General features: G+C 39.9%; 1 protein-coding gene across 1 annotated transcript; it reads right to left on the reverse strand.

Moving 5' to 3' along the window:
* Window positions 1-76: 76 nt before the first annotated feature.
* Window positions 77-22,712, reverse strand: LOC149067966 (uncharacterized). Its single transcript, XM_089252295.1, has 3 exons — window positions 18,714-22,712; window positions 14,361-14,565; window positions 77-1,648 (listed from the first exon to the last, which is right to left on the reverse strand). Exon 1 carries the CDS (start codon window positions 22,663-22,665, stop codon window positions 21,844-21,846), a length of 822 nt encoding a protein of 273 aa, XP_089108421.1. The 5' UTR covers window positions 22,666-22,712; the 3' UTR covers window positions 77-1,648; window positions 14,361-14,565; window positions 18,714-21,843.
* Window positions 22,713-24,745: the final 2,033 nt, after the last annotated feature.

Raw genomic sequence — 24,745 nt, forward strand, 5'->3', positions numbered from 1 at the left:
AAACAGTACACAAATGAAACACAACCAATTGAAAATAAGAAAACATTTATTAAATGAGATAAATAATGATTATACAATGAATAAAGATCGATAAAAGGCTAATAAGGGTTATACATGAGGGAATAGGGTGTTTGCATAAATCGTCGTTCAGCCTCCTTAATCAAATCTGAAATACGAATCAACTTGAAAAAATCTAGATCGATGTAGTCTGCGACACGTATGTCACCAGAAAATTCAATAATTTCATTTTGATCATTGTTTGATATGATAGTGTCTTTGAGTTTGGAAGCGAAATCGTCCAAGTTCATGTGTATAAGTGCACGGTAAAAGTCTTTCGTTGAAGCACCGAGGGTGAATTCAAAATCATTTCAATCAACGTTTCCGAATAAAATACGAAAAACAAAATCACAGAACACATCTTTCACAAATTGGTGGAGAATAGAAATCTGGTCTTCTCCAAGTTCTAAACTTTGATGAGGGGGGTCATATACCGATAATAAATCGGCGTCATTATGCACTAGCAGGGTTATACTAGAAAGTACGTTATTTTCAGTAAAAATTAAATTGTTCCACTGATCTTCAGACAACACAAAACATGTGGAGACACCCTTGACTTTCTCTATGAAAACAGTCTTACCGCGAACGCGCACTTTTACGTGATCGTTAATTGAATTTTCGTACTCACTCTTGTCGTATGCTAGAGACCGGCGGATCACGTCAACACTGTCACATAATTCCATAAAGTCCTCCTTCGTGAGAGTGATACCATCTTTCGTAGGGTAATATTTTTGTCCATATAGAGCGTATCTTCTCAAATGGCAATATACATCACTTCTAAAATTGCACACCTTTACGTACATCGCATTACCCACTTCATAATGATGCTGAGGCACATCGGATGGTGAAAAAGCACCGTCATCCTATAATAATATTTAAAAAAGGGAGGTATGAGTAAATCTCATCAAATGAAAAGCTCAGAAATAAAACATCATTATGAAATTGAAAAGTTTGAAAATTCGCTTACCTTCACATTTGTCTTTTAACTTTTTCATCGGTGGTGGTGAAACATCAGGACCGTTGCACATCTTACGGAAGCAAGACCGTCAGGCTGACTCTTGCTTCCTTTACCTCGGGGGCGGCAGGAATCCCGTGTGTCCAGAATCGATTCGTTGGCGCTTTCATTGTTAGTAGGGAGTTGTTCTGAAGAGTGTATGCAACGGGGTCAAAACCTTTACGGGTGAACATCATCTTTCTTTCAGCTCCAAATGATACCGTTGCTATCGGATAATCAGCCTCCAGGTCAGATTCATCGTCTCGATGATTCCCGATTCGACGAGTCCCGTCAGCGTAGCGGTTGATGAGGACGAAATTGAATAGGCATCCCGTAGCTGTTTGTATAACGTCTCTCACCTCTTGGAGAACTGGCAACCAAGGCTTGGCTGTCAATCTGAGACCACTAAAAGAATACGTAAGTCCGCTATCGCCATAAGCGGCATGCTGTCGTGGTATTGGGTGCTCTTTCCCACAGACGACGACTTTGGAAAGTTCTGGTGGCAAATACTCGACTTCTTTTTCTAATGTATCTAAGATTTTTTCGGAGATTTCAGAACTTGAGCCTTGTAGTCCACGTTCAGATCCATCTTATCAGCTACAGAACACGAGCAGAAATGATGAGAAGCACAGACTACGAACAAGGTTTCAAAGAAACGGGGTCGCACTGAGTGAAATCAAGGAACCCTCGCAATTGGACGAGTAAGGCCCCGCCCCTTTTAGTTTTACTTTGGATTTGAACTCCAAAGAGCGTATAGTAATTATCGGGAAGAACCCCGTGAGAACGGAAATTAGTTGATAACCACAGACAACATCCCATGCTCAAGATAACGTCTCGACAGTGACATAAAAAATACCGCCATTTTGAAAATAAACACGGTCGACAGGTAGTCCGGTTCGAGATCCTGAAAATATATCGGACAGGTAATCTGATTCGAAATCCGGCTAAAAAAAAAAAAACGCGCGAAAAATTTTTTAAATAGAAAAAACATTTCCGGTGGCGCCATCTAGCGGCGGAAATTGGCGTAAATCGCGGTAAAGCCACGCCTATACTACTCATGTTCACGTTCAGTTTGTCTGATTCTTAGTTGTCTTATATTTGTGTCTTGGTAATTTGTGCTAAAATGTTTAATAAATTTGTGTTATGTGTACGCCTCGGCTTCAGTAGTCAATTAGTGATGTTGTGTTGATTGGATCTACAATAGACTACATTAATTCGATTGGTTAATCACATTGGCTTTAATGTAATCTTTTCACCCTCGATTGTAACTTTTAACTAGGTATCTCATAGTTTAAAGCTACATTTTGCCATTCTTCGCGTGGAAATGTCGTATGTTATGTTTGCCATTCTTCCTCTGGGGAAATCGAACGGAGTATGTTATGTTGAATTGTCAAAATTCATCATAACATTACATTAACTTAATCGTAAAATAGTTTTAATTGTATAGAAAAGAAAAGAATATTATATATTGAATAGATTGGCTTTATAGGATGTTATTTGTACAGCGGAATCTTGCATAATTAATCATATGCTTATATATATATTTAATTGTATATTTTATGGTATCATATAATAATAATATAGTGGAAAGCAAAATATATTCTATAGAAAGTTTAGGCGTTAAGATACAGTTGCACATGGTATTGCTGCCTTGGGGCCCCAGATGAGAAACACGGATCGAATTACAAAGTGTTGTAAGGGAGTGAAAGAGATGGTCATCGAGCCATATAAGGTAATGTTTGTTTTTCAGGGGGTGTGATTAAGGGTTCTTGGCAAGAAGGAATCCTCCAAAGGTTTTAGCCATAGACTTAAGATATAAATAGACCGCGCACGCTATTCATAAAACTTGTCGAACGTGAAGAAAAGATGAGCAGTATTGTCGGGGAAAGAACAGGTTCTGCGCTATTACATTTGGCGCGTTTTCGCAGAAGCTAGGATGTTGCTGTAACAAAATTTGACTCAATTCGATCAAGTTGATTAAAACTTTCCTTCATTTTTTCAATGAATTTCACTCATTTTTATGTGAAATATTTAGGGAGTATCAGATTTGAAAAAATAAATTCCATAAAATAAACAAATATTGGAAAACGGAACAACGTATATGTTGTAAAGCCTAATTCATTTATATTTTTAAATATTCTCTTCATTCACTTTGTCGCTTTTAATTTCGAAAATTTATTTATACGAGGGGTTATTAAAACAAAAATATATCTTTCCAGAACATTACAATTACTCTATATACTCATAATTAATGTATAATTAATTATAATGCATCATATTATGTTATGTAATGTAACACATTCACACTCATACCATATTCAGTCATGAAATAATATTCAAACAATAAGAAAAAGTTTCATTTCTAACATTCCTGAAAAACCTTTTATAACCTCATCACACAAAACTGTAAACACTTACATAATATTTCAGGATTAAAATAGATTTTACTCAAGAAAATCACAGAATCTCATCATCAATTTCTCTAAATTATAAGAATTAAAATTCCATGTAGAGTATATATGTAATAATTTAAAGTGTGTATATATATATATATATATATATATATATATATATATATATATATATATATATATATAATATTTTAAGATATAATATTTCATATAATATAATATTTACACATGTCACATATATATATATATATATACATATATATATGTGACATATGTAATCTCTTCGCTCCAAAAGTATGCATATGTTAATCTTAATTTAAGGTATTAAATCGTTTTTAGAATGATTCTTTTTCAAGATAACATCTGAGGTACACAATATATGACTTCAGGTCTTAGTACAGATATTGACTCAAAAAATCATTTGAATAATTAATTTTCTTGTTTGAAGCGGCAATTTCACATACAACAAACATAAATTAATGAATAAAAAAATTTCTTTTCTGTAATAGTTTTATCTCAGGTGTGAAGAGGGGTAAAAATACTATTATTTTTAGAGGTTGTTATGCATTTTTATGCAAAACTGCAATTGTCTAGAGGGGGGGGGGAGTTTTCCTCACATTCTATTTAAATAGAATATTTTTCATAAATTTCTCCTTCTGAAAAGCATATTTTCTTCCAAGTTGAGCAAAAGTCGAATGAACTCACTAGCTCGCCAAATCTCGCCAAATCTTGCGGAGACGTATATTTCAGTTAAAACTTCATAAAACTCACAATTTCAATCATTTATTGCCAAAAATTCCATTAAAACATTTAATAATGATTCATGACATTTGAATTTTACCAAAACTTGGAACTTTAATTGAATTAAATCCAAAATGGAGTCGTTAAAAACTGAGATTACGTCAGAAATCCATTGCATCGTCAATTTAATATTCCAATTTTTAATTTATAAGAAGAGGAATAAGCAAAAAAGTATTCCCTTGTGAAAGGATACTGGTCCCCCTTTTCTAAACCGCTCAGAACATCCGAAAGCTGCGCAAGTGTTGGCCATTCTAATCAAAAATAAGACAGCGCGTGTAGATCGTCATACGAATAGCCATAAGGAAAGCATTGCCAGCGAGATTCCCTGACCAGCCTTTCGACTGGAGTCACGTGACTCCGGATCTTTGCTTCACATTGTAACCCCTCGCGCGCACTCTATAGTATTATTACTCTGTGGTTTTAGCGGTCCCCTTAAGATTTTCCCTTTTTCTGTTATATCTCATTCCGCCCCCCTCCCTCTCTCTCCCTTCTCCACCAACTCTAAATTAAAACGCCAAATAATTCCCTTCAGGACTTGTACCCAGTACATTTTCATATAGTTTTGTATCGCCAAAAGGGGCCTTTTTAACATACCCTCTAGAAAAATTCTCGCGCTACTGGCGGGTTAGAGTTTTTCTCTCGCTTGTAATTGGAATGTGAGTCAACGATGTAGGCTCTTGATAGTTTTTCATACTATGAGCGAGTTGTATATTTTGCAAATTCTGGTAATTGGAATTATAAATATACCTAGCTTGATTATTTTTATGCTACACGGAATGTAGGTTGTTCTCGTTCTAATTCTCCAGTGTCGCGGAAGCTAAGAGTGTAATGTGAAATACTACACTAATTCTAACAATAACAAGTCAACAGTGCGGAGTGAAGATTGCGTACAATGGTAAACCGGCGACCACATGACAGCTGACAGCGTTCCGAGGGTTCGTCCACGGGTAATCTTGTTTGATGGCACGGACCATCGTCATGTAGCTATTCATGTAGAATAGCTCCGGTCTGATTTTCACCTATCATCAAAGACACGTCGACAGTTCTTGCCTCTTTGCACACTGGCTTCTAATGGAGATGCCACCACAAGTTCACTGTCAACGACTACCAGTGTAAAGACAGAGGGCTTCTTCAAAATGTGGACGAACTTGTGATTCCGGAGTGCTTTCCCGCTCAGCTGCCATCACCCTACATTACCTCCAAATTCGTCCATCGACTGGTCACTGTCTTCGGACATTAAAACCACCATGTCAACCACATACAAATCAGCTCTTGTAACGAAGTTCGTAATCTATGCATAACTCTTAATTATTTTAATTGTTAAAAGGTAGCTACCTATACCTTGGTTTTAATTATTTTAATTATTAAAATTAAATATTTTTCACTTTAAAATTTGACTCTGATTTATTTGTTCACGGAAGTGTTATGTTGTTCTCTCTCGTCTTATGAAATGGTTAACCTTGCCTTGGTCCTATAATATTTATTCGAACCCGGTTGAAGGAATTTCAATTTAGAATCAAAGGTTAAATAAATTAAGAAGGGAAAGGATCAAGACACCGTTGGCCATTCCAATTTCAGCAAATCATCGAGGACTACGTTCCAAAAGAAGGGTCCCGAGGAGGATCCCTGTGGGGCTCCCTTCGTGACTCTGCCGTCCCTTCACCTGTCTCCATTGTGACCAGTCTTTCTGTGAGGATGTCCGCCGTCGCTTTTCTTAGGTCGTCCGGCAGGGGCAAACCTTTCAGTGCTACAATAGTGTTCGAACCAGGCGAGGTTGTTGTTACGAAGAGAAGTCTGAGAGCCATGGGACAACCGACAAAGGCTCAACAGAATTGTAGAGGACCAATGACTGTTACGGCTGCGTTACGGCACATAATGGGTGACTCAATTGGAGTCTACAGTGAAAGGTTATCCGTACACGACAACAGCGCACGCGAGCCAACTCAAAGTTTGGAGGCGTGAGTCTGAATCAGATGATGAAGAAAGACGTTTCAGTTGACGATAAAGATGAACCAGTGTTGCCAAGGCGTGATCCGAAGAGATCGACTCATAAGGACCAGTACTGTGGAGCAGTCGGGCCGATTGCAGGTCAGGAAGCCCAAGTATAGGAAGCTATTCAGCAGTCGCTGAAAAAGGAAGAAATATATCGTAACTTTGTACTCGAGCGAACGAGTGAATTTTGGGGAATGCAAAACCGAACAGCGAGACAGAGAGATTTGATTAAGAAGAAGGTAGTCGTATTCAGGTTACGCATCTTAATGTGTTAAGTTCGAATAAATTTTGGTTTGCAATCGTTAGAAAGAGCCCGGAGTATATTTATTTGAGGCCGCGGTAACTTGCTTGGGAGCCAACACCTCATGACACCCGCACCCCTCCGGGAATGTCGGAGCGTTTAATATCAATACCGCTTTGAAAACAAATTAACATGAATGTGGTTATGAGATCATTCAAGAATGAACCGCATTTAACATGTGTGTAATGGTTTAAAAAAAACCTGCGATGAGAAGAAAAATAAATTGAAGACCGCATCAAAAAATCTAATATGAAAGGGCGGGAAAATAAAAGATTCGTAGGTTACGAGAGGTAGATCCCAGAAAAGTTGCCAATCGTACGAAATGAAGCGCAACTTCATATTTCAGTGAATTAAAAAAAAAGACAAGTGTGTGAGATGAACATTCTTGTTTGTAGTCGTAATTATATATCGTAATGTAATTTCTGACTTAGGAAGATAATTTTAATTGTTGACTTGAAGAATAAAAAAGCAAGTTGATTTCGTTGAAAATACGTGAAAAACCAGGACATTTTTGTAAAAAAGTTGGCACAGCAAAAAAAAAAATCAAGACTGCCCCAGGAAATACGGGACCTATGGTCACCTCGGACATACGGGCAAAGAGGGAGCTGGTTTAATCATATTGATGTGTGCTTCATCTAATTTACAAATTATGGATGATGAAGTTGCAAATGAGAATTTCCCTAACAAAAATTCGTACCTTTGTAACAATCGATTTCCGGTAGCAATATATACGCGTGATAAAATATTATACAATGCCCATAAAGAATACTTATGGTTGTCTTATTCTAAGTATGGATAGCTTCTCAATTTACCCCAACATGTTTATCGTATTTCTTTTTAAACGTGTCAATTGTGTTACAATTTACTACCTCCGGGGGTAAGCTATTCCATTTATTAACAACCCTATTAGAGAAAAATTTGCGGGGGGCAGAAGGCTAGCAGGGATTTCTCGACAACGTTGAGTCAAAAACCCTGATGGAGTTGATATTGGCCCTAAATCCAGTCCTCGATTGGTGCGGGTAATTTCGACGAAGTCCGGTGGGCCCTGCTCAGTCAAAGCCACTTATCTTCACCTCCACGTCGGGGCCCCCTGGGATCTTGTATGCTAAAGCAACAAGACTCGAACGAAGAAAGTGGTAGCTTCTCCCTTGTGCGATCAGAAGAACTGGAGGAACTCTGTGGGGGATGGAATGGGGTCTCAGAGGATGTCTGCAGTAGAGGGTACAGGTGAAAAACTGGGTTTAGCGTTTCCTGGGCCGCCAGGTAGTACAAGGGCCCGAACCCTGTCTAGCCAACGGGGAGGCTGCCCTATCAACTGGTGTATAATCCCGCTCGTCCTGTATTTCCAGGTGGCACCTGGGTGGGGTAATGCTCGACGATGCGGGGGGCTCTCCCGAGGCCACTATTGCATGAAGGAATCTGGGGTCAGCTCTAGGAAATATCCCTCTGAGGAAACCCAGGGATACTGGTCGCACAATCTCTCTACAAACTGACCATGAATTTGGAAAATAAGGAAAAAAGAGAAAAAAACGCTGGATGCCAATCCCCAAAGCATCTAACCCCTGCACCAGGAGGAGAGGTGGAAGCGAGAGTGAAAACGAGAGCCGAAGCACGTGCGGAAGCATCAGCGGAAGCACGTGTGGAAACACCCGTGGAAGCACAAGCGGAAGCCAGGAACCCTGCTGTAGAGGGAAATCAACTTCTCTCGGCCAACGAGAAGAAGAAAACCAAAAAGAAACACCAAAGAGAAAGGCGTAACCTGGAGAAAGCTCTGGCAAATGTGACCTTGGCAGAGGATGATGCAAGGAATGAGAAGGCCATCACGCCTGGACCCTCAGGAATTGCATCGGGCACTGCCGAGGCCTCACAGACAAAAGGGGCCATTCCTCGCAAGCGTGGAAGAGTCCCTGGCGACACGCCAGAATCAAATTTCAAGAAGCCTTGCAAGGACTCTTCCTACAGCAAGGCTACAAAGAAAGGCATCACCCTCAGGGTCCAGGCTAAGGATCCAGAAAGGAAACTGACTCCAGCTGATGTGTCCCACATTACCAACTCGGTGGAGGACCAGATTCTGGAGGACACTGGGGGTATTTACCCTCACGTTGATCGAACCATCTTTGGGGAGGAAGGTCTTCGCATTATATGCAGAGACCAGACCACCCTGGGGTGGTTGAAAACAGTAATCAACGGTTTACCACCTCCACCAAACGTTGATGGTCATACCGGGTACCTTGCCCTAGGACCTGGTGATAGACCACCAATGAAAAAATTCTTTGTCTGGATTCCTGGAGATAGGGATCCTAACAAATCCCTTAAACTGCTCAGTAAATGCAATGAAGACCTGGTGTCTGGCCAACTTCACCTGCGAGCTGTCATCCCGGGAAATGGGGGTAATACCTTGGTGATCTGGGTGGAGCAAGCGATGGTGGAGTGGCTTTCCACTAGATCTTTCACTGTGCATTGTGGCTTGAGTGCTGTCACATTCAGGGAGCCATCTCGACAGCACAGGCCAACAATTTCTACTCAACGGCCTGAGAAGCCAACACCTCCCCAGGCAGAAGAACGGTCAGCACCCGCTGATGAAACGGGGTCTACATCCAGACCCTTAGATGCAAATAAGGACAATGACCCAGAGATGGAAGTGGCGTTGGACCTGGAGTATAACACCGGGTCCGACTCTGATCTATCCTAGGACATCTCTGCAACCTCCTCGGTTAAACCTATACACCGAGTGGTATTATTTTACCCACTGGTAAGTAATTTTGTAACATACCTTGCCAATGTTATTTAGGCAGATAAATTTACAACATAGCAAGGCTGCATCCTACAACCTTGCAGCTTCTTTTCGCAACCATAATCATTTTGTAGCTCTGATTCAAGAACCATGGGTCAGAAACGGGATGATTATGGGCCGTCTACCCAACTCCCAACTCTTCGTTAAGAAAGGAACGGGGTTTCATCCAAGAGCATGTGTATACCTTGCCAAAAGTATCCATGCCTGGGCACTGCCACAATTCACATCAGAAGACGTTGTTGCAGTTCTGATTAAGGGCAAGGGACTAAACAAGAATCGCCTTATTATGATCTGCTCAGTCTATATGGCCTATGATCTCAAAATTCCGCAAATGTTCTGTGAACTGGTGGAATACTGCGAACATCACAATATAAGTATGATATTTGGATGTGATGCCAATGCTCACCACACAGCGTGGGGCAGCTCAGACATAAATCAAAGAGGAGAAACATTACTGGAGCTCCTCATGAAAACCAATCTGGTTTGGGCTAACCAGGGGCACACACCGACTTTCCGTACATGTAATCGGGAAGAAGTTATTGATCTGACCCTGGTCTCAATAGATATTGCAAACACAATCAAGAGATGGAGGGTCAGTGATGAACCCTCCTTATCTGATCATATGTTCATAAACTTCTACTACGAAGCAACATTTACTCCCACTTTTTTTCGGAATTTTAAGAACACAAACTGGGATCTTTTTAATAGAAACCTGGAAAGCCAGCTCAACACTCTCGCCAACCCCTGTGACGAGATCTTAACAGTAGATGACTTGGATCGCCATGCTGCCATTCTGACAGAGGTGATCAGGAACTCAGCGAATCAGGCGTGTCCACTCAAGCCTGACAAATCTAAAGTCTACTCAAAAAATTGGTGGACTAAAGATCTTGAACTCCTCCGTAAAGAAACGAGGAAGGCACACAGGAAGGCTGTTAGGACTAAACTTGAATCAAATTGGACTTACTATAAGGAAGTTCAATGAAAGTTCAAGAAAGAAATCAGAAAAGTGAAAAATAGTTCTTGGAAGAAGTTCTGTACAGAGATGAATTCACTGTCAGAAACTGCCAAGGTTACCAAATTGATCAAAAACAATTCCTATGATAAAATTAATGTTATAGAACGACCAGATGGTAACTATACTGCCAGCCCAGTGGAGACGCTGGAATGTCTTCTGGACTATCACCTAGGTGGACCAACGGAACCAGACTGTGGTGTACAGGCTACGCCCATCCTGGAACCAGTAGACACCTCAATAGCCAACATGATAGTTGAATATGACAAATGTACCGAAGCCTTGAGGGGATTTTCTCCCTTCAAGTCACCAGGCACAGATGGAATATATCCTATCTTTTTACAAAAAGGATGGAAAGTTATAGGCATTGAGCTGATTCGCCTCTTCAAAGCCAGCCTAGTTTTGGGATATATACCAAAAGTATGGAAGAGCTCCAGAGGTGTCTTCCTACCAAAACCAGGAAAAGACACCTATTATAAATCATCATCCTTCAGAATGATTACATTATCCTCTTTCCAGTTAAAGTTACTGGAAAAACTGATACTCTGGCATCTTCAAGAGATTCCTCTCTTAATGGGTAAGATTAATGTGAACCAGCATGGTTTTAATACAGGGTTTTCCACTGACTCTGCTCTTCATCAACTGATTTGGAGAATTGAAAACACAATTATCAATGGACAATTTGCTGTTGGTATTTTTCTGGACATCGTTGGAGCCTTTGACAACGTTACTTTTGACTCTGTATGTAAGGCACTAATAGATTTTAACATTCCACCTATGTTAACTAGATGGATTGATCATATGCTCAGGAACCGAACAATCACTGCTCATGTTCTTGATGCCCAAGCTGAAAGAGCTATCAGAAGAGGATGTCCGCAAGGAGGAATCCTTTCTCCCTTTCTATGGAACATGGTCTTCAGCTCCCTGATCTCTGATCTAATGAAAGGACCAGGGTATACACAGGCATATGCAGACGACTTAGTCGTGCTCATTCAAGGGCATGATTTATCCACAATGAGGATTCTTGCTCAACAAATTTTAAACTCTGTCAGCAGATGGGGTGACAAACACCAACTAACATTTTCCACGGAAAAAACCAGAATTGTGATTTTCACATGGAACAGAAAATGGGAAATTGGAAACTTAACCCTCAAGGGACAAGAATTAACCATATGTGACAGAGTGAAATACCTTGGATGTCACTTGGATTCTAAGCTCTCCTGGAAATCCCATATTCATGAACGAGCTAAACGGGCCACTAATATACTTATGCTGTGCAAAAGAATTATTGGTAAAGCCTGGGGTTTAAACCCTAAAACCACTCAGTGGATTTATACTGCCATAGCACGCCCAATGCTGAGCTGTGGTTGTGTGGTATGGCACCAGGTGTTATCAAAGACCTCTTATGAAACTGTCTTGCAAAAAGTGCAAAGACTAGCTTGCATTCTTATCACGGGAGCCTTACCCAGCTCTCCCTCCATCGCCCTTGAAACTACTCTTAAGATACCACCTCTGAGATGGTACCTACAAGGAGAAGCGTTTAAAACTATGTATAGGATGGAAAGAAATGGTACATGGTGCAATCGACCATATATGGGATACAAACCTTCTTTCAAGAATCATCTTGACAGCTGTCTACTGGGAAAAGCGGAGATACCCTCTCTACTAATGCCAAAAGACTCCTGTTCCAAAACAAAAAATTTTACTAAATGCTTCACTATCCACATACTCAGGAGAAATGAAGTTGCCCACATAATTGATAGCATCTCAACAGGAGTTATTGAATGTTACACCGATGGCTCTAGGATTACTGATACTGGGGCTGGAGCAATTTTCCGCATCTTTGGAGTGGATCACGACTACCATAAGATACATTTGTATCTAGGCAAAACGTCGACGGTCTTTCAAGCTGAAGTATTAGCAATAGCCATACTGGCTGAAAGTCTGATTACCAAAGGGTATCATGGAAAACAAATTGTTATCTTCTCTGACAGCCAAGCAGCACTATTGGCTCTTGACAACTTCCTCAAGTTTCAACTGTGTGTAAAATACTGCACTGACATGCTGAATAACTTGGCCGCATTGAGCAACAACATCAACCTTTACTGGGTTCCTGGTCACGTAAATTTCCAGGGAAATGAACTCGCAGACCAGATAGCCAAAGAGGCAGCGAACATGAAGCTATCTGGTCCTGAACCTTTCTATCCTGTTTCGATGTCAACCATCAAAGGAGATGTCAAACAATGGATAGAAGACAAACACATGCGGCAATGGAACTCAAGGCAGGACTGCAGACAGGCCAAGCTGGCCTTGGGAACCCATCCGAATATTGCTAAAAAACTTATCTCATTGAACAGGAAACAAATTCGACAGGTTATACAGATCATCACTGGTCATGCTAACCTAGCGAAACACCTACACAACTGTAGTTATACAGATTCACCTATTTGTCCTGCGTGTGGAGAAGAAGACGAAACTCCACTCCACTATGTGGGACGATGTCCCGCCTTCTCCATCCCGAGAAGGAACTACTTCGGTGATCATCAGGTGACTCTAAGTGAAGTTGTGAATGCTCCCAGCATTTACAACTTGGTAAATTTTCTAAATTACACTAAACACCTAAATTCATGGTGAGTTTCAATTCTGCTTTAACTTGAACTTTCATGCATTACTATTTAATAACCTCATGTTGAGTTCTCAGCCATATCCCTGAGACCTTCTCTGCTCCTTTTCTAAAAGGGCACCGCAGACAGGAGCAGCCTCAAATTCTCTGACATGGCTTTACTGGTTGCGGTTCTCCTTAATGTCCCATACAGAGACCCAATACAATGTGGTAATAGACACCATAACTCTCGTCCCCGGAGCAGTCACCAAACTCTGGGTATTTCCACAGAATAATATCTTTCTTCATTCTTACATGACCTACAACTCATGTTGAACCACTTGGTGCTAGAGCAATGGGCAAAATTTGCCTAAGCTCTTCCCCTATGGGACGCCAGATGATGATGATGATGATGATGAGAGAAAAATTCCCTGCGACACCATAGCCTTGCATTGTCCCTCACCAATCGATACTGGTGTCCCCTTGTAAAAGCAGTCGATTGGCGGTGTACTAAAAGTTCATGGTCCATCCCATTGAAAATTGAACACTTCTATCATATCTCCTTGACACCTGCGTTCATCCAATGTAAACATATTCAAAAAATGAAGTCTGTCTTCATAACTCAAGCCCCATGTGCCAATAAGGACATGCGTAGCTCTTCTCTGCACCCCTTCAACCAAGTCTATGTCTCTCTGGTATGGTCTCCAAAACCTTACAGCATACTCCAGTCCAGGACGAACTAAGCCTCAAAAAAGTGGAAGAATGACTTTAGGAGAACGCGAAGAGACCTTTCTGAAACCACACAAGCATTCTATTCACTTTTTTTGACCACTGCTGAACAACGTTCCAAAAACATAAGCCGCTCGTCAATGAGAATTCCCAAATCGGTGACCCTAGTTGCATCCGGGATAGTGACACCATTCAACTCATAAGAGAACCGTGGGTTGTTCGAACCAAAATGAGCGACCATGCACTTATCAACGCAAAACGTCATGCTCCATTCATTTGCCCATGCTGCAATCCTGTTTAAGTTGGTCTGGAGCAACTCCCTATTGCTTTGATTCCCGATTACCCCCATTAGCTTCACATCATTTGCGAATTTGCGTGCATGCGTGAGTGTTTTTTCTTAAAACTATTTATTACTATTATTTCTTTTCAATGTTTTGTTCATTGTTTTACCATACTTTGAGAATTTTAACTTTTTGTGTTGCATATTTTTTTTTATTTTGTATTTTTGTCCTATTAGTATAAATTAATAATTGTAAATTAATATATTACACAATACATCAATTTCAATACATGGTTTTTTTTGTGTTTTGTTTTTGTATCATATAATTTCCTTATTAATGATAAATATCTCCCAATAATTTATTCTATTGTACAAAAATTAAAGTACCTGCATATATCGCATTCATGATATAGATCTATTTATCTCTAACTGCCTTTTCTTTTTGCCAGAATGATATAGTGTCCCGATACAGATCAATATTGGAGAGATTATACAAGAATGGGAGATGGGTGGCAAAATTCTGTAACCCACAGGCTGCAAAACCATAAATGCACCTCTGCACATCACATACAGAAAAATCTTTTGGGAAATCCTGAAATGCAAAAGGCATTATCAATTATTATACATGGCAATAATACAAACTCAAGAGTGTCCGTAACTTTATGTTTACACTGAAACTTAACATTTATTACAACAAAGAGCTACAAGCGCATGATAACACAACACATCAGAAAGCATTCCTGCATCTCGAGAAAATAACGCTAATTAAAATTCTTCTTTAAAAAAATAGAAGTAACATAAAAAAGAACTGGCACGTATAGACTCGGTTTGCATGAAAAACATTTCATTGTTCAGCTCCACCTGATGGACATTGGGAGATGAAAGTTTGCGCCTCTTCAATAACATCCATGGAATTACTAGAGACTGGTTTGAGGCGATTGTGGCAGCTGATGTAAATGAATTATACTTTGAATGTATGTGTGAATAACACTAAATATAGTCGAAATTCACTATAAGCATATCCAAGGAATCGATACAGAAACATGGAATACCATTAAGCGTATAGGAAATGTGACAGTACCAGAAAATTACATAAGCTGTCAACTTTGAATAATGGGTCCGCACGAAAACTTCCCTGGTTCTCAATGTAAAAAGATATATACAAAAGGGATTTTTAAAAACAATAGGGATTTTTCCCCTTTCCAAAAAATATGAAACAGTAAGTTATCCTCGATTGGCGTCATGTCTCCAATTACTGCCAACCAGTAGGTTGAATTACTTGTCATTACTACTCACAAATCGCATCATGCTCACAAAAAAAATCGCCCATCAGGTCCAAAAGCAGGATATAGACTTAACAGGACATACGGTCAAAGCAGATACAAGTCACCTCGACAATTTCAAATGCCGGAAGGCCGGTTTGACGAATTGTGTCCCCCCCCCTCCCCCCCTGAAAATTAGTTTTTTTAATTTGACACAATGGCAACAATTTACATTATGCTTGTGATTCCATTTCAGGGTTTAAAACGAAAGCAATGCTCTTTTTCCCAGATAAATTGTTTGGGAAAATTCCCCCTCTCCTTAAAATTAGGGATTTTTTGTGATCACGGTCAATATTCAGGAGAGAAGAATTTTCTGGATGAAGTAGAAATTCTGGTGCCTCCTGGAAAATCCGAGAAATTTGGCAGCCATCAAATTAGCTTCCTGTATCAGAAGGTTTGTTATTAGCTCTGTTCGCTATCCTTGTTAAGATAGTTTGTTATCAACATATAACCAATAGGTACCTTATTTTCTATTCTAAATATGACTCTTGACGTTTTAACGATTATATTAGATGGCAGCACAATATTTTAGCGCAGCACTTGACCAATCTCAGGTATCACTTCTCAATGATGAGTGAAAAAAATCGGTACAACTTTTGAATGTTTACACACAGCCGAGATGTAATTATGCGATGATTTGACGCTATTTTAAAAAAAATCTATTTAAGTGTTTGCTTCTTTCTTTCAATTCCAGCACAACTCAGGTCTATCGCCATGAACAATTTATTACCTACCGAGTGAGTTGTGCCAGAAGTCTGAGTGTGTATATAGTGTTGTCTACTTTTTCAGTGCTGCCATCTATATTTCAGAAGTGGAATGTAATGATTGAATATTGGTACCATTGTAGGTCTGTTGCTCTTTGTGACGAGACTTTTTAATGGCGAGATCAACTTTCATGCCTTGAAGTTGGGAACCACAGAAAACCAACTTCAGCTGACAATCACTGTGGTGACGGTTGGATTCAAACTCGGGTCCTCACAATGCGAGTCTGTCACTATGACTACTTCAATCAATCGAATCTGCCCTGAAATTCAACTTATCTAGAATTGGCGTGAAAGCAGAAATTCAAATTCCAGAAAATGTATCGAAACACTTCATCTAACAGTAAAAACTTTTTTGTGTGTTTGGCATGCCACTAAGCACTGCTTATTTGGCGAGATGGAAATGGGAACGCATGCTGGAGATACTCACCATTAAAGTTTTCACAGATATTCTTTTATTTGTTCTATGGTGGTAATGAAATCTGTCAATTTGGTGTGAGGCTTAACAAATTAGGTGAAAGCAAAATTTTCTAGGATGAAAAAAAAAATTGAGATTCAATGGTCTATATATATTCCCTATGTTGACGGAAAAAGTTACATAAATTCTGGTAATTTTACATCGTCCCAAGACTTCAATTCAGTCATTACATGTAGAAAATTTATGTACCTATGCTGATATTTTTTTTTTTTAGTCGCCTGGTATTTTCCGAACCCGATTAAGTGATCTGTAGACCTCAAGTATGGCGACATGAATTCCACATCCTGCAACAGGGTCTCATGCTTGATTTTCCATGGGGGTACTTTTCTATTATAACCATACACATTTTCGATACCGAATTAGCATATTTTGGGTTGATTCTTTAAGCATACCTTCGGAGCAATACTAGGCTTGTTGAAGTGATATTTAGGCTTCTTGGCACAATATTTAGCAAGAACATTATGATATACAGAATTTATCTGAATATCTCGGAATGTAAACCAGCACCACACTTAAATGAGAGCTGTATCAAAGACAGCACAGTTTTGTATGAAGTATGAAAGCCTCCAATAGTAGATGAAGTTCGGACAGAATATTCACATTTCTCTGAGGAGAATCGAACCACCAACCTCTCATTGTTCGGCGAGTTCTACCATTGAGCTGCAGGGGACATATTTTCTTTCCTTAGAGTATATGTATGAACTCTGAACGGGACTGCACGTGGACAGTCTCCTAGTTCAGCTTATAGCTCTTACGACATTAGTCCCCAGATGGTGACATATAGAGAGAAACAATGTCGCTATCCACTGTTCATACGAAGTAAAAAAGCGTGGATAACCAAGCCAAAATATAGATGAAGTTGGGAAAGAAAATTTGCATTTCTCTCCATATGTTGCCATTTGGGGCAGGACCATAGTGTGCCTTCTCTGGGGCAGACTATTCCTTGAGGCTCCTCTTGAATGAATTATTATTAGACAAAGCAAATGTAAACTTTTGTGGGGGGGCCCCCCATTCGGCTTGGGCCCTGGTTGTCCCAGCCTAGTTACTGTCCTGATCTGGGGGGCGAAAGTCGTAAGAATTATTAGCTGAGATAGGAGGCTGTCCATGCACAGTCCTGTTCAGCGTTCACACATATGCTCTAAGAATAAACGTCAGTCTCCTGCAGCTCAATGGTGGAGCACTCGCCCGGACAGCGAGATGTTGGTGGTTCGATTCTCCACAGAAGAATGTGAACTTGGTTATCTAGGCTTTCGTACTTCGTATGAACAGTGAGGAGTGCCATCGTTTCTCTTGAAGTGTCAGTCAAAACTGCACCAATCTCCACTCCACGGAAATTTCTGTTGAATCAAGCAACACCTTGAGCATCGCAACAGTGATAAGTTACGTTGTTAGGAGAAAAACCGTACGGTTTTTACTGAACAGTAGCCAAAATGTGGTTGCAAGAGAGAACCAAACTGAATCAGAGAAAACTCGCCACAAAAGATGAGCCAAACTGGCAGTGAAAATTCACCAAAGCAAAAAAGATGCCAATTGGTCTGAGAAGTAATAAGACAAAAAATGCGCCAAGTGGATGGTTATAACGGGAAAAAGTACTTTTCATGAGGGGGGGGGGTGGGCTCTATAATGAATTCATGGCATAAAAAATAAATCGTGTAAATCATCTTATGGGGGCAGGGTGCAGAGCATGGCGATGTATCAGAGTACTCGGTTTGAAAGAAGGGGGGGGGGGGAAACTGGTTCTCAAGGATTTGGCAGCATATGACCTGTTTGATTTATTTGTGTGGGCTGAATGTCTAGTCAAACACACAACTGATATGGAAAAAGAAAATGGTAAATAACTCATATCTTTGTTTGACTGATGTCAGGGTCTCGCCAGTGCCCTCTTAACATGTGGTCCTACCCAGGCATGGTTCGAGGACCTCATGATCACAAAATCTTGATAAGATTATTGAGAGGCCCGGTCTCTCCAACTTGAGATTTTCTTGAATGCTCAATTTTTTTTTGTTCACCAAAATTATTGAAAATTGTAGAAATTGAATACGGCTGCCAAAAATTCTACACATTCAAATACCCACAACAACCCAAAAGACAAAAAAATGGTTTTTGTGACAGCCTCTAAATGGCGCTGTCTGCACCATAGATAAAGAGCACGCCTGCGCAATGCAGGAACAGTACTTACGTTTTGCCGCTCGAACAACTCAGTGAGATGATCAGCTCGTGTCATCCTTTTCTTGTAGGTTCTGTGCGTTTCATTGTGTAATATATATTTTAATTGCTTTTATATCATGAGGGAAGCATTTGTGATTTACCTTCGCACACCCTCTACAAGGTAATATCAAAAATCAGTCAATGCATATGAAATTCTTTCGGTTGATTGGTATTTGAACCACCCTCAGTGATTATCAACTTTGAAGCACAAATGCGAGCCTATCTCCCTGTTGAAAAGTAGAATAACAACAGTACAATTATTCACTGATGGGAGATGGCAGCACTATAGTATGCACGACACAGAAACGAACTTCAATTTGAGTTCACAGCTCATGCGATCACAGCTTCCAGCATGTGGCCACGGTCTTCTTTGACCACATGTTAAAATCTCTTCGTTGAGATCGAGCGGCAGGCCATGATCAGGTTATGAGGAGGGGGTGTTTCAAGCCATTTCAGCAGCACATTTTGGGCAAAGAAACCAGACTTTCTTCCATTGGTACGAGACCTGAAACCTCTGTTGGAACAGATTTTTTTTTCTTCGTCCGATTGGAGATCATTCACCCATTAAAAAAAATGAATGAGCCAAAGATGCATATTTAAATGACGAGCATGATAACACAAGAGAGCTGAACGCTGACAACAAAAAAACAATTGAAAATGGCACTAAGAGAAGATAAGAATAGCATTTTGGATTGAAAAGCATTGCAGTTGCCAATGAAAAATTTTGAAAGAGCCGAAATGCTATTGGTGACCATCCCCAGAATAGAATATGCTGAATTTAGTGTTACTGCAGAACAATCTGGGAGAATTTTAAGAAAAAAGTGCAGAAAACGTAATTATTGAGATTTCTACTGCAGAACATTTCCAGTCGGCCGAGGGTTCATGGTGGAATAATGCAAAATATTCTGCTTTGTGGGCTGCGGGAAAGAAAACTCCACCAATTTGGCTGCAACCTTGCTTATGCAATCATAGTTTTTAGCTGTTACTGCGAAGCCCTGCTTCAGACTCTAATTTAGCAATTGCGCAGTATAAAATTTCAGGTGCCAGTTGGATTTTTTTTTTTACTCGAAATTTCAACTCAGATTTCCCTAGACACTGTTCAGGGAGATTTTATGAAAATTTGGCCCTGATATTTCGCCAGCCCTCTCTGAATGATTGAATGACCATAAAACTGACCAAATGAGTGGATGGGTGACCGTATGAGTGTGATAGACAGTGTGACAGTATGAGGGACCAAGTCAGTGTGGTCACTAACTTGATCTTCTTTGAGTGGTGGTCGGCTGAAGTTGATTTTCTGCGGTTTTCTAACTTCAAGGAGGTGCGAATGTGAGCCAGTCTCCTGTTTGAAAGTCTCTTTGCAGAGAGCCAGCAGACTTTCAACATGATAAATGTATAACACAAAAATTTAAACATTTGCTATCTTTACTTCGAAATATGAAATGCAGATGGCAGCACTAACAAGAACACGAAACCAATGCACCTCTGGCAATAGAAATACGTTCGGGCCATGCATATACATGCACTCTCGCAACATGTTCTGGTGTGTACCAATTCGTTAGAAATTTCCCAGAGGAATCAGTACGAGGTGAATGCTTGGCCAAGTAGTAATAGTCACTAACTTGATCACCAATACGGTCAGGCACTTGGTCACTCACTCATACGACCACTCACAAGGTCACTTGCCCAATCACTCGGTCAGCCAGAACAGGCAAAATTTCTGGATCCTACTAATCAGTATCTGAAAATCGTGAGTTTGGTAGCTCCTGCAAGACTCAAAAATGTTAGTTTAGTGGAGCACAGTTGTAAAAATTATGCGTTTAAGTGAGCTGCAAGATTTGAAATTTAGATTTCAAAACACAGGAACAGGACTTGAAAACATGTTTGATTGTTACGGAATTCAAAATACAAGTTTAGCTGTCTAAGCGATGCAATAAGTTGGTGACTGTTAAACAGAACAAATTTGTTTCTAAATTGGTACACACATTTAGTAACATTCACAAATTATTTTCTTAGTGAATCAATTTGATTCGGACTCCCCATATTAAGTATGAAAAAAATAAAATGCTGCGCCATTCGCACAAATTTAACACACTAACATGACTAGAAGAGAAAATACTTTTACCCTGGTTGCAATAGTCCTTCATCATATTACACATTCAGACACTCAATATCTTTTAGACCCACAGTTAAAATTCGCCAGTTAAATACGCTTTCCCTTTGTCTCACAGGTACTGATTAGCTGTTGAAACAACCATTAGCACTTATTTTCGAATTAACGCTATTCAGAGTGTTTCTGATGGTAGTCAGTTATTTACTGCCCGATTCTGTAAATGAAATTGCTGCCAAATTGGTGATCGCCAATTGCATCACCAACAGAACCCATGCTCGAACCTTGCAAATCTAGTGCCAACAAATTTTTTGTGTGTATTATTTGGCACCATTCTACAAAATTTGGGAAAACAAAACTAGCCTTTCTTTCGCTGGTACAAGTGTCATTTCTGTTAAAAACTGAAGCGGTTTCTTATCAGGGTAAAGAATTGAAATTAAACTGAAAAAATTAATTTGTCAAGGATGTATATATTCAGATAATGAAAGCTGCAGCTCAAAATAATGAAAGATGCTGATGAATTGCATTTTCGCTTGGAATAAAAATTCTGGTCACCAATGGAAATACAGGAAAGTTTTAAAAGAGCCAAAGTGTTGAGGTAAACTATTGGACCAGTGATTCGGCAACAAGCTCTCTTACAGAATTGTAGCCAATTTGAGTAAAGGTTTTTTGTAATAACATAAACATTGGCATGTTTTGTTTATCGCCAACCAACCAAATACTGTCTAGAGAAACATGCGATATAATGATGGGTCACTGTATAATGTCAACGGGAAAGGACTAGTTATCGACAAAAGTGACTTATTCTTAAAAAACAAACATTTTGAAAAGTTGTTCATATACCGTTCCACAGCCAAACTCAACTCTATCTATCAATGATGATGATCCATAAGAAGCACAGTCTAAGCATGACTAGAACACAGTCCTTGAAATGCTACACGTACAACAACAGTGATCGAACTAAACACTAGACACATCTAGGGTCCACCATGGATCACGAAACTTTGTCCTTGGCAAACGCAACGAGTTTCTCTTCACCGGGTGTTTCAGCATCAAGAGTGTGCCGCAACCGATGCGAGAGGAGGAACCGGTGCTGGTCAAAGGCTCTTGGACACACGTCACACTTGAAAGGCGGGCCCCCTTTCGACCGCTCGATCTCGTGCGTCAGGACATGGTCCTGGAAGTGATCCTTCCTGTAGAAGGACTTCGGGCAGTACTCGCACTTGAACTGCCTGTCACCGGAATGAGTCCGCCGGTGGTGGTAGAGAGTATTGGCGGTGACGAAGCCGGTGCCGCACTCCTGGCACCTGAACGGGCGCTCTCCCCTGTGGATCTTCTCGTGGATGGTCAACCTCTGCTTGACTGAGAAGGACTTGGTGCAGAGCGAGCACTTGTAGGGTTTCTCGCCCGTGTGCGTCCTCATGTGGATGGCGACGGACTGGCTGGACATGAAGCTCTTCGGGCAGAGCTCGCACTTGAACTGGGTCTTGCCGACGTGGGCCTGCATGTGGACGTTGGCGTACTGGCAGGACGAGAACGTCCTCGAGCAGTAGTCGCACTTGAAACGCTCCCGGTCCCCGAAGTGGACGACCCTGTGGTAGGCGAGACCGTTCGAGCTGGTGAACGATTTCGTGCAGAAGTCGCAGGCGTATGGCTTCGAAACCTTCTTCGCGTCCTTTTGCAAGCTCACTGCGGCGTCCTGTTTACCCTCGGGGGATGGACGCTCTTGCGACACCGATCCACCATTTTCCATCCCGCAAACATGTAATGATCCAGAATGATGACCGGAGGAGAAGATCCAATACGACTTTTTCATATACTTCAAGCCCTTACGGATCCCCTGCTGGATCTTGTCAGTCTTGTTGACACATATATATATATAACGTCTAATTCTAACTCTGGCTTAATTATACAGAGCTTTCGAAATCAAGATCATCACTTGTTTGAGCAATAATTTTTTGCAGATTCGCTCTTATCTGACCATAATTCATCAAAGAAAATACGGGAATTGCTAAAGGCTCGTATGCATATTTCGCAAATGCACCGCTATTCCGCGATTACACGATTTATTCGTAATTTTTTCCACACAGCCAATCACGTTACTTCAGCCTCTACAATAATTTGCGTAACTGTACGATATCTTCATTTTCGTATCTGATCGCAGAACAGTGGTGCAAGGTAGACATTACCAAAGCGCTTGTAGAGACCGAAGCGCCTCTTCAAGCGCTTAGGACATTACCACTGATGTTCCGCGAGGCATTTCAAATGTGCGATCGCGCTATTTTCGATGTTATAAAAACGATTTTGTTTTTTAAACCAACAAATTTATGCATTGAATGCAAACAGTTAAAGGAGGATAACGACTTCAAATTTCAGAAAGTGTGATAGAAAGTCCTAGTAAATTTCAGTTAAAAATTTCTCCAATTTATCAATGCATTTTTCGATAGCAAATCAACTAAAAATAAACCGATAAATTATATGAAAAAATACATCGTGCATGATAATAATCGTAAACAACTATGAAATATTTAAACATCTATTTAAATATCAGAATTTCAGAAGATTAAAGATATATATCTTTAATTCAAAATGTAATTCCTTTTAGCTATATGCTATAAGGAATTACATTTTTTAGAAATTTTATTATTGGTCTTAATACTTTTTCTACATATTTTTTGTTATAATATTTAATTGATTTATTATATACTCAAGTTTTAAGATTCGGCAAAATATTATAAATTCGGTTCAAACTGAAATATTGAAACAGCTAAAGAGGAGGATCACGAAAATCGTGGCAAATTTAGTAAAATATTTCTCCAATTTATCAATGCATTTTTCAATAGCAAAGAGAATATATTACGCTCGTTAATTAGTCGTAAACAGCTATAAAATATTCAAAAATCGGTACTTAGGAAAAGAAATGACACTAAAAGACAACTACTTTTTTATAACATTATTGTTCTTAATTTCTTCTGCATGCTTTTGTTATAATATTTAACTGATTTATAATATATTTCGCCCCAGTTGGCGTTTTGTATTAAGAAATGGTATTTTTTCGGCCCGAAATATACTGAGAAATTGAATTTTCTGGATGTTATGCTGAAACTAATATTTGGAGACAATCACTTTTCTTTCCAAATATTAGTTTCGGCATAACATCCAGGAAATTCAATTTTTGGCCGAAAAAATACCACCTCTTAATACGCTTAAGGGCCTTCCTTGACGTACAAATGCATACAATCGGGATAACTTCAATACTTGAATGCAATTTGTACAAGGTGTTTTACTGGAACGTTGATCAATACTCGCGAACACCGAATCGGACACGAGCATCGAGCACTGGGGGGGGGGGGGGAGGGGGTGTTTGAAGGAGCACTATGGTGCTCGTGAGACCAGGGCCGTCTTTATTCTACGGTAGAATAGAGACGTCCCTGGTGAGACACGGGTTCTTCATTTAGCACATGCTGACTTTCCGGTCATTTTAGGCTATAATTGGCATCTTTGCTCACCTTTGGCAACTTTTTTGCATTTATGATCCCAATATCATGAATTTTTTTTTCAAGAAAATATGCAAGGATGATGTCACTGCGCTATCCATAAGATTTTCAAGTCGTGTCTGGTCTGACAGGTTCGAAGACTGAGAAAGGAGTACACTTGCACATACACCTTTAATGACGTGTCTTTTGTCAATAGATGGCGTCACTATTTGATCGATAAAACCATCCGGAAACAATTGTAAAAATAAAAAATTGTGGGAATTTCGATGGCTTTAGTTCAGTGCAGGGGAAAAAATAAAATAAAACAGAAAAACATGGCACACAATGAAGCAGGCCCGTCATTTAGGGGCTTTTGAAAATACACTAAAAATGGTGTGTATATATACATACATTGAGTAC

Source organism: Pholcus phalangioides, unplaced genomic scaffold (assembly GCF_987345545.1).
Source record: "Pholcus phalangioides strain wild (caught in Gottingen) unplaced genomic scaffold, Ppha-v1.0 ptg000028l_1, whole genome shotgun sequence".
In the NCBI taxonomy this organism is placed as follows: domain Eukaryota; kingdom Metazoa; phylum Arthropoda; class Arachnida; order Araneae; family Pholcidae; genus Pholcus; species Pholcus phalangioides.

Excerpts from the sequence above, each read along its gene's own strand:
- LOC149067966 (XM_089252295.1), bottom strand. The coding sequence starts at position 22,665 with ATGAAAAAGTCGTATTGGATCTTCTCCTCCGGTCATCATTCTGGATCA.